The following is an 11,408-nucleotide window of genomic DNA, read 5'->3' as shown; positions in this document are numbered from 1 at the left end:
AAGCTGGAGCTGAAATTAATGGTTTTTTTCTTCTTTTTCGTTTTCGGTGCAACGAGCCAAGCGTTCACGTGAGCGAAAATCGCACGTGAACAAGCGAGGGTAAAAAAATGTAATTTGTTTGCGTCCTAAAATGTGCTTGGAGGTGGCTATGATAAAGCTTGGTCATTTAGTGGATTGTGCAATAAGCACAGTTCAGACATGGTAGAACGACGCGCTGTTCTTTTTTTGTTGTTGCAAACAAAGAATAATTAAAACATCCTTCAAGTCACCGACTAACGAAACGTGATCGCCACGGAGATCAGTCGATCAACCAAAACAACCGAAACGCCGAACAAGGCGTCACTGCATGCGTGTCTTGTTTAAAGGTTTCCTCAGCATTTCTACTGGTGAGCGACCCTACACAATGACCACAATAACTGCCTACTGCCTTTTCAAATGCGACATCGTTCCTACGAGCCACAGTGTCGTATGCCAGCCGCCACCTCATGATTGTCGCGAAAGCGCGCGCTGCGTAGATTAGTGGACCAACCCGCTTGACTGGGCCGAAAATGTCGAGAGAGACGTGGACAACACGCCGAAAGCAGCTTACGTTGCTTGTGTTTGCTTCCATAAAAACCGCGCCGGCCTATATATTTCTCTCCCTTGCCTCTTTCTCTCGGCCAAGGCGCAAGCCAATGAGAAAAGACTTCGTGTCCCATTGCAAAATCAGCGCAGCTCTCGAGTTCACCTCTACCGCTGTCTGCCGCTTCTGGCTGTCTTGTGCGCGGTTCGCTCGCATTCCTATCGAAGGTAGTCGTTCGTGCCAGGAATACCTGTCCTTGCTGCTCGCAGTGTTTTGCATTCAGCCACTGTCGTCGGTGTGTGTTCCGGGTGTTTAATCGCACTTCATTGAAGGTGAGATGAGCGCGCCTAGTTTGATTGTGCAGGCCCTGGCTCTGAAAGCTCTAGTGCGAGCTTGTTTAGCCGCCGTTATACTTGCAAAAGCTGTGATGCCTTGCCTTACTTCCGTGTATGCTTCGGATTTAGAATAACACGTCAGCTGCCGACCGTCATCGTACGCAGACTGCGTTTGTCACCGCGAAAGTTGTAATTTGTCTGTTAACCGAGACCTGACAGTTTCCTTACTGGAAAAGGCAAAACAAAAGAATGCGTATTTTATGACACTCGGTTTAGGACTACGTGTGCTTTTCCTTAAAAATCGTTAATGACGTTCCGGCGACGAGTGCCGTCTCCTTATTAATTTTTGTACGTCTTTTGTTTTATCTGCGTTCATCGGCAGCTGCGCGCCCGTGCTCTTCGAAATCACGCTACAGTTGCTTTCCAGCTGTAATTCCAGCTGATAGCCGCCGGTGCTTTGTAGCACTGCAACTTGGCGGTAGTTTGGCAAGGAAAACCGCTGACTCCAAGGAGGTCGATATGCAGTATCGAAATTAGTTCTTTGCGCAGCATTTTGTTTTCAGCCTCCTGGAGCACAAAATCGCTGCTTATGATCGATTTGGCATTTGTGACAGAGCTCAAGCCGCTTCTCCGTCATTTCACAATGCAGAATTGTTTACTTTCACTTACAGAAGCTCGTCTGAATTTGTACAAACGTTTTCGAGCTATTAGCGCAGCTAAGTTTAGGAGTTCAGGGCATCTGCGGCAAATGGAGAAAAAATGTCGCAGTTAGTGTTCGCTAGCTGCTTACAGGAGTATTAGGTATTAGTATGCAATTATGGATGTTTTCACGGTGCGTTGTATGCCTCCTCAGTTGCTTGCAATAGTGACAAGCATTTCGACGCTGTCGGATGTTTTTAGCACGAATTGAGCACAAGGATGAATTTTGCATCTTTTGGGCCATGATGCAATTTCAATTTTCTTTTTTTTTTCTTCTTTTTTTTTTTTTATGTGGAGCAGGTTAGATGCTTCGCACTGCCCATAATTTGTCATTGTGCTGCGTCGTTCGTATGTTGCTGTCACTGTTTCCAGTGATTTTATCTGTCTAAGGTTGTTTTGTTCTATGCAGGTGAACAACTGACATTATTTCTCATTTACAAGCAGAAAATTTCAGGAATGCTTGAAATGTTATGTAGCTGGGCATTGTGCAAAAGAATGTTATTCATGACCAGCAGCTTGGGATGAAAAACGACAAATTATGAAATATTGAGCGACATTCTTTATTCTAGTCCAGGAGAAGCTGTTCTGTATTAGTTTATAGTTTGTAGGAATTTGTGCTGCTGTTATCGCGGAGCTCAAGAAGATTTAACTATGGGCAAGATTTCGCTTTTCACTTCATTCCTTGCTTGACTGACTTGTAATTGGCCTGTCCATGATAAAGTGAGTCACAGCTCGGGAGGGCTATAAATGGGTCGTCGCCCAACAGGCAGGAAAGTGGGCTGGACCTGTTCATAGGTGGGGTATTTTATCAGTTATCCACTCTCGAATTGTGGCTAAATATACTTCCTGTTTGAGTGAGTGTGTTCTGGCTTCTGGCTTTCATTTCTGCAATTAAGGGTGCTGTCAAGTAGCCTGAACATCTAGCAAGAAGGGGCCCATTATCTCCTTCTACATATATGCCCATCTCCGCTCTCCTTTCTTTTTTTTTTTTTTCTATCATGAAAGGTACTTCTTGTAAAGCAGAGTAATCGTTAAGGAAAAAAAAAAAAATCTTGTCACTGCCGTTTTCAGGGGGTCTCTTGCAGCCCATCAGTACCATGATGCATACTGAATGGAGTGATTATTAATGGCTTTCCTGATCTTAGGCCAATTTAACTGCAGTTGGCCATTTTTTTTTTCGCTTAGTTATAAAGAAAAACTATTTTTTATGTACACCATAATGAGGCCTTCAATACTCACTTATGTGTGCTTTGTCCAATTGTTTGCTTTGTGTGCCACGTATCTGGACTTAGCTAAGCAATAGACAACTTTTCAATATGTGTTAACCGTACCAGGTTTTCTATTAGTTGTTCATTTTGACATTCCAAAACCTTTTTTTGGTGGCAGCCATCTAGATAGTGCAGCATTTAGTGGTGTTCTTGGCTTATTTTTTGAGTGCTTGGTATTGAAAATCCTAAGACTTGCCTTGGCAGATCGGTCATTTCTTGCAGGATGGAGCACCATGCCACCATCATTACTCCTCGGTCAGCACATGCTACTTTAGTACAAATCTTATTCTTAAAACAAGCAGTATTAGTTTATAACCTGCATATTGTGACCTCGGTAGTTAGATGGGGACAAATGCAATTACTACTGCTACCCAGAAGTAGTAAGCAGTTTGCATTTGTGTTTGTGATGAGCATTTCTGATTTATGGGCAGAGATACCTAAACAAAGTCAGTGCAGTAATAAATGTAAAAATGGGGCTGGCATGCAGTGGTGAAAGGCATTTTTATTTGCAATTAAAATGATGCTGAGTACTAGATCTTAATTCATGGATTGCTGCTTCTTGAGGAAGAATAGGCTGATTACACTGGAAAAAAGAAAACATCTATTGTTTAATGAAAAGTTTTGCTTTGCATAATAAATTTAACCATAGACATAAAAATGCAGGGAGTAGGCGAGCTGCTAACAATCCATCACATCAAACAGTGCGAAAAAGCATAGACCCATCCTGTGTCGTGCTTCTTTTTGTATACATGTATTTCATGCTGTTTGATGCAACAGAAAAAGCAAACGGTTAATTTTTTACTACGAAGGAGTTGGCATCGTATTTTTTTTTTTTATAGAAGTAATTGCATATTAGCATCTACCTGAGTTATGTAAAGAGCTACAAAAAAAGCCTTCAACATCTTTCTCCCCATCTGCAGGGCTGTGTGCTGTACGTTTGCCATGAGGTGGTGGCCCTTGTTACTGCTGGCCTTTTGTGCGCCTGCACTGGTGTTGGCCAAGCAGGAGGAGGTCGACTACTACGACCTGCTTGGAGTGGAACGCACGGCCACCGACAGGGACATCAAGAAGGCCTTCCGCAAGCTGGCACTCAAGTACCACCCTGACAAGAACAAGAACCCCGACGCTGAGGAGAAGTTCAAGCAGATAGCGCAGGGTGAGACACGGTACACTCGGCTACAACTTAAGGCTGCAGTATGCTGGCACGTGATTGGCTGCAACGAAGCCCCGTTCACGTTTATGCCCGCCACACGCAGTTCCTCCGCAACAAGAAAATAGGGCTCTTCTTTTAGCTAAACAAGATGCGAATCACAAGGTGGAATTGCACTCACTAAAACTTTTGTGCCTCTGACTTGTTTAATGATGCAAGTATCGGAGTGTTGATTTCAATCAGTCAGTTTCGTTTTCTGTTGTGAAATCCTACTACAGCAACTAACCTCCTTTATCTCTTCACCGCCGTGACTTGGTGGTTAGGGAGTTGGACTACTGAATTAAGCAGGAGTAACCGTTTCCAATCTGGCAGCAGCCAGCCATGCTTGATGGAGGTGAAATGCTAAGCACCATGCACTGCGCAACATCTGTATTCATTAAAAGCACCGGGTGGTTTCAATTATTCCAGAGTCCTTCTCTATTATGTCTCTAATGGCTTGATCAGCCTAACCTTATTTATCTGAAGTAAAACTTGTTGCTGGGCTAGTTGGTTCATGATCGTACGGGGAAAAGTGAGCGCAAAAAAAGACAAACACAGGAGAGGAGACAGGGTGGCTGTAACATAGGTAGCTGTATCTGGGTGGCTGTAACATAAGTGAACGGTAGTAGCCGTTGCCCTTATACCGCTACCTCACATGACAAATGGCAGCAAATAACGAGAAATTGCTAAATGCCTCAAGTGTGCTGATGTCATTATTTTAACGGTTAGTGTTAGTCTAGTTTTAATGTCATTGTGGTACATCACCGTGACAATAACACCTGCAAGCAGGTAAAAGTTTTTGCCTAGCTGGGAACTGTACTTATTAGTACATAATCCTGTGGGTATTGTCCAAATTTAATTTTAAAACGATTTGGCAGAAAATTTCAACGTCTTGAATGGCATGTTCAAAAAGTGCCCATAAACTCGCATGCCAGCACACCAATTGACAGTATGTGTCAGTAGTCATAAATGCATTTAACCAGCAGCAAGTTCATGATTGAAATGTGGGAGACTTGTGTCTTATCTGACTGAAAGTTATTACTAAAACATTTGCTAGCAGATAGGAGTTTGTTTCAAATAAATCTGCATGATTTTCTGCGGGAGAAAGGAGGGTGACGGTGGGCATTTCTTGAGTGATTGAGTTGCGCCAAACTCAGTGGGCTGCAAATGGGAGCACGGCTGATGAAATGCCATGAAATCTGCTTGTCGCACCATGAGGGTGGCATTAAAACTCAGTGCATTAAGCAATTGATTTATTTAAGTGTGTCTCAGGTGCTATACCAATGTATTGGTGGTGGCTGGTGCCTATATAAAAAATATAATTGCTAGCATGCCTTCTCAGCGAAAGGCTTTTATTGAATAGGCTGCATTTTTCTTGCGTCTCCCTCCACCCAAATACTATTATGGTGGTCTTTTTTTACTTGACGGCATAAAATTTTTCTTTCGTGGAGGAATATTAATACACTTGGCCCTTTTCTCTCACTGACATGCTTATTTACTTGTTTCCAGGTTTTGCTAATTACATAGACTGCAGCTGTTTCTAAATTACGAGTGGCATTAAGAATTGGAAGGCTAGAGTCATCGAATGCTTTCCGCACTGTTTCGTATGCCCTCTGGTGTTCATGCGGAGGTGGTGACTGCCCCCCTGAGAGCTGCGTTGCAAATCTGGGGCTCTGTACAGGGACAGTTATTTTTTTGCAGGAACAGCATTGCATTTGGGGAATTGTGAATCACTTTCCTATGACGGCAGGAAGAGGTTGCTTTACTAGACTGTGAATTTCACTGGCTGCGTTGCCTCACATCAGGGTCTTCTCTTCCTGACAAAAAGGTCAAAGCAAAGTGCTGTCATTTAATAGGCTGCATCAATTCACAGTCGAAGGCCAGAGACATACCTTGCTGAGCCGAGTTCGGCAGTGATATTGATGTCAAAATCTTGCAAGTTTGGGCCCTTGTATTAATTGGGCATAATTTTATTATTTCTAATGCATGCTAGGCCTTAATTTATTATCTGCATAATTGCAGCCCTAAGACCCCGCCGGGGCGGCACAGTGGTTACGGCGCTCGACTACTGTTCCCAAGGACGCGGGATCGAATCCTGGCCTCGGCGGCAGCTTTTCTATGCAGGCGAAAAGCAAGGCGCCCGTGTGCTGTACGATGTCAGTGCACGTTAAAGAACCCTAGGTGGTCGAAATTTCCGGAGTCCTCCACTACGGCGTCTCTCATAGTCTAAGTCGCTTTGGGACGTTAAACCCCACAAACCAAACCAAACCAGACTCATAATTTAATGCTTTTTTTTTTTTTTCTATTGAAACACGGTCAGTACTTGATTGCCCAGTCTATTGTTCTATTCGCTTCCACAGATCGTCATTCACACAACACAACAGTGTCATTTCATGTATGTGGTTTTCCACATTTCTTCATTCGCATGGGCACTTTTCGTAATGTAAAGCATCTCAGTGCAAGCATCTTGGCTGATGTGGCATAAAGAAAACTTTGCAGACATTGTATGGATTTGTGGTCTATGGCAATCAATGGGACATTTCAGTGCAGTCAATATTTCAATCTTTGCACCAGAACGTCATTTGTCATACTTCTTTATGGTAATAGTCTCTTTCTGAGATAATGGCCTAGATACTACTTTGAATTTTTACTGGAGAGAAGGGCTGTGGGAAAAGATCATTTTTTTTAATTAACAAGTGGCCCTTTTTGCTGGAGCTTCCAACTTTTTCGCCTTGATTTATTGATTTTTGTGTGTCTATATGTTTGAACTATTGGTGTGCAAACAGTGAAGTTTTCGAATATAAATCAAATACTATGATGATGGGGAAAAAATGCCTTCTAGTGTCAAGAAAAATATTTAATCAATGAAAAAAGTGGAAAATTAAAAGTGGCAATCATTATTTGTCTCATTTCAGAATGCGCATGCTATTTGGAGACAAAATTAAACTAGAATTGCACACATGTGTGCCGTACTGAAAATTCCAGTACAAATTTTATACAGGATTCCGTATAGCAGTTAATTGTACAATATGAACCTGCATTAAACCATGTGGAGCTGCATATCACTGCTGAACAAAGTAAATCCTCATCAGTTCGATCTTGAAGGGACCAGAAAATATGTTCGAAGTAACCAAAGCTTGAATTATTGAATGGGCCTGAAAAAAACTGCCGAAAACTGTTATGATCACAGTAGTTTTATCTGATGAACACCTGTGCAACAGTTGTCTCCATTTGAATTGAAACCCATGTGCGAATGTTTTTTCCTGGTTTCATCAGTGCTTCACTGTTAGGAACGTTGGTGTGAAACTCTATCCCCCTTTCCCCTGTGTCAATGGTCCCTGTTCTCAAAACGACCCTGTTGCTTCTTGAGGACGCTTCACAGCACAGTCAAAGCTGTCAAGCATTGTGGGGAAACAGCGGCACATTCGAAAATTTTCAGTGTATACTTGGTAATTTTCAGTAACTCGGAAAATTTGCAATATATTTCTGATTGAATATGGATCAAATAAAATGCTTGATTTGCATTTGAAATTTCTAATACTTGCAAACCCCCATTTTGAACCCAAATTTGTCAATATCTGTTGATAATCTGTGTTTTAGTTTTTCCCAGTGCCCCTCCTTGTTTTTTTTTTCTTCTCTTTCGACTGCTATTCCGTAGAAATAAAACAGAGTTGGAGACTTCTCATCTCTATTTCCTGGTCTCTACTATGGGGTTGCCATTCCAGGGTGTTTTTTCCCTGCATGTCTCTCTTGCTTTCTCAGTTTCTTTTGTAGGACTTTCCTTAGTTATATTGATTATTTTAGCAGTCAGTCAAATTGGTTGTTTTTTGAGGTATCCAGGGTAACCTCAACTACCTGGGGGACTTTAACTTGCACCTAATGCAAACGCTCATCTACTGTGCTCGAAATTTCGCTGTGGCGACCCTCATAGCCAGTTTAGGACGTTTAACTACACATACCATACTCAATGACAGTTTTTTTAGATATTGACGATCACCCTCACGCTGACGTCCAATCTTGGTCCGTTTTTTTTTCTTCCCCCGTGTCCTGTGAGCAGCCTACGAGGTGCTTTCTGACCCTGAGAAGCGGAAGCAGTACGACAACTTTGGCAGTCAGGCCTTCTCACAGGGTGGTGGCGAAGGGGGCCGGACACAGTTCCATGACTTCGACATGCACGACTTCTTCCGGCACTTCGACGATGCCTTCAACTTCCACCAGCAGCAGCACGCCAGGGGTGGCCACCACTTCCACCAGCACGGTGGACCCCGTCCCGACTTTGGCAAGGGCCACCAGCATCAGCGCTTCGGGAATGCGTTCAACATGGACGACCTTTTCTCCGACTTCGACGACGATCGCGGCGAGGAGTGGATGCAAGGTGCCATGCCATTTGGGGAAGTGTTTGGCGGCGGTGACTCCTTTGTAAGGTCCCACTTTGCTCGCCACGCCCAGAACCACCATGCCAACGTGTTCCAACAGCGGAGCAGTGGTGAGTTGTGTGTGGTTGAGGGATTGTTCGCAGGTTGAATGGTTGCCAAAGCTCTGTTCTTTGGGGATTAAGGGTCGATTGGGAAGTCGATCGGGCTACTGTTAACCTCTGTATGGCAGCTCAAGGCTTGAAGCAGTTTACTTAGTTTTCCTGTGCAGTAGGCACTTTTGGCTGCTCCATAAGCTGTTTTAATGTAACTTTGGCTGATTATGTCACTGAACACATTACTGATGCATTGACCTTCATCTCCTTGGATGAGGCTATGCAGCAAAAGCAAGCAATACTGACCTTGAAATTTACATGGGCTTAATTAGCATGGATCTGTTTTGAAAAAATTATCAGCACCCAAATTGGTTGAAAAATAAGCGACATACTGGGCTTAGTCGATGTGGATCCATCTTAAAGAAAAGTCGGAGTAGGAAGAGGGGCGAAACAAGCAACACGTACATTTCTTCTGCATTGGGCTTGATCCCTATTCCATGCTCTGTGTTTCCTTTCAACGGCCCATCCTTATTGGCGTCATTAATTGTGGTAACCGCCTGCCCAGCAAGAGTGGTTCATGGAACATCTGTTTCTCATTGCTTCTGTTCACACTCCGTCTGGGGTGTTCTATGCTCACTGGTTTTTCTGAGAGACTGCAGTTCAGCATATGCTAATATGAATGGTGCCTTCGCATTTAATAACTACTTTTTTGCTCTTAATGTATCGAATTTGCTTATTTCAGCTTCTTTTAAATATGTCTGATATTGGGAGTTGCATGAAAATACAGCACATGTTTGAACGCATTGTGCAGAAAAGAATGTAGATTGATGTCATAATTCTTATCGTACTTAAGTTATCGTCTCCGTTTTCCGGGTACTAACAAATACTTCATTGTGCTGAGTATGTGGCACAAGATCATTGCTGACTTGTTGCGATTTTTTGCTTCTTTTCTTATTAAGTATGAACTTAGCAATTACCTGATCTCAGTGCCGGCTTCTCTTGGTTTGTTTTCCCAGGAGGTGGTCACTGTAAGACGGTCACCCAGAGGGTCGGCAATATGGTGACAACCTACACCCAGTGCTCATAGAAACCAAAGTGGCCTCACCTGTGGGTCATGCAGCATCTCGCCGAGACTTGAATGCCTGAAATTTAGGGAGACGTGCTAGTGGTTGTTCTTCAAGGCACAACAGCAGATGTGCCCTGTGTGATGATCTGTGATGTTTGGGGGGTTGTTGGGAGTGCCTGCGGGGTTTGACATGTTTGACAGCTGCAATTGTTCTATAGTTTCTTTTAAATGTGTACATACTGTAGTAAATTCTGAGCTTGTTGGAAGGTGCCGTTGTTCGGGTAGCCAGTGGCCTTGTAGCCTTCATGCATTTCTTGTGGTGTGGTACTACGCTCGGTCATTTTCCTTAACCTGTCACAAAAGCAGTAAGGTGGTGATGTAAACTCTTGCTGCTCTTAAAGAAAGGTGTGGTGTTTGATCTGGCAGTAATGGGCTTGGTGTGATTTTTATAAGCGTTTGCATTAGAACCCCACATGTTGGCCTGCCTGTACATCTATTGACGGGGGGGTGAGAAAGTGTAAGAAGGGAAGCCACTTTCAGAAGAGAGCAAGAGGAGATTGCGAGCCAGATGGAAAATGGGAGATGGAAGACAGAGAGAGGGAATTGGCTGGTGGGGAGAACGGAGAGGGGCATATCACAGTCTTATTCCTGGATTAGTAGGTCGGTTTAATTCGGCCGCATTCTCTGCAACAGTTCTATAAAGTTGTTCGGCACTGGTGCACGTGTGCATATCCATTTCTGGCAGTTCAATAGCAGCATTGGTACTGGCTGCTTCCAGGCATGCACTGCTGAAACGAATGGGGAAATGCATCACCATGAGAACCAGTTCATATAGTGCGTGCAAATCTAACGGACCTATTCTTGGGAGAGCGGAGCAAATGATGGTATGTCACGCTATGATTGACGGACTGGATCCCATCAATGCATTGCTCTCACGACTTAACCTGTCAGTGACTGCTCTGTCCACGAGGGGAAACACTAATGCTAACGCATATCCTATCGCACCAACCACATTGCTTCTCCATGATATTTTTTTGCTGAAGGCTTCTTTTTTCTGCTCCTTCTCTAAGCAGTTTGCCCCTTTAAGTAGTCTGATGACTTTTATTAACTTTGCGTTTTGTTTCTTTATCAAAAGAGTTTGGTCGAGGTTTGTATTGGTGCACTGAGCTGTTATTAGGTATATTAAGAAAGGGCAGTATCTTCACCACTTTCACCAAAGTTTTATTATGCGAGGTATACACTTGCGCTTAAAGGTAGTCAGATCATGGGAACTGTGAAACAATGAAAAAAGCTGGTTTTAAATGGCCATTGTGTGCAGGTATGTCATTATTGGCTTATCCTGATTGAGAGTCCATAGCAAATTTTCTGCCTCCATGAAACTGAAAGGCATTTCAGTGGGCAATTTGGATCCAGATTCAGAGCTTTGATAGGACAATGGCAGATACATTGTTCCTTTGCAGATTTGGAGAACTGCTACAGATAGTCAATAGAAATACATCGCATGACATGTGCTTTAGGCTTTTCTTGATACGGTAAAGCCTTATTAATTCGAAGGCATTGAGACTGCAAAATATGTTCAATTTAACCAGGTTTTCAAATAAACTAAATACAGCAAAGAGCGAAAATGGGCCCCAGACCAGAAGTTATATTCTGAGAATGCACTGCGTATAGTACCCCTCCTCAGTCCTGCTTTGCACTTCATGTTGGTAGTTTCTCGCGGAATGCCATCGTTACGCGCGTGGAACGTTCAGAAAAAAAGCCGCTTTTCAATGCAGGCGAAAAGCAAGGCACCCATGTGCTTTGTGATGTCAGTAGTGCCTG

General features: G+C 43.3%; 1 protein-coding gene across 2 annotated transcripts; it reads left to right on the top strand.

The window, feature by feature from the left end:
* Positions 1-262: 262 nt before the first annotated feature.
* LOC146209559 (dnaJ homolog subfamily B member 9-like) lies at positions 263-11,080 on the top strand. Of its 2 annotated transcripts, none has more exons than XM_084601513.1 (4): positions 263-386; positions 3,785-4,020; positions 8,111-8,539; positions 9,538-11,080. In XM_084601513.1, the coding sequence occupies exons 2-4, from the start codon at positions 3,807-3,809 to the stop codon at positions 9,606-9,608; spliced, it is 714 nt and encodes a 237-aa protein (XP_084457639.1). In that variant the 5' UTR covers positions 263-386; positions 3,785-3,806; the 3' UTR covers positions 9,609-11,080. The 2 variants fall into 2 exon arrangements, with proteins under 2 accessions (XP_084457639.1, XP_084457629.1); XM_084601503.1 differs by lacking the exon at positions 263-386 and adding an exon at positions 501-894.
* The last annotated feature ends 328 nt before the right edge of the window (positions 11,081-11,408 follow it).

The sequence above is a fragment of the Amblyomma maculatum genome, chromosome 1 (assembly GCF_055883805.1).
Source record: "Amblyomma maculatum isolate TAMU_Amacu chromosome 1, ASM5588380v1, whole genome shotgun sequence".
NCBI classification, from domain to species: Eukaryota; Metazoa; Arthropoda; class Arachnida; order Ixodida; family Ixodidae; genus Amblyomma; species Amblyomma maculatum.
This window is presented reverse-complemented; position numbering and strand designations above follow the sequence as displayed.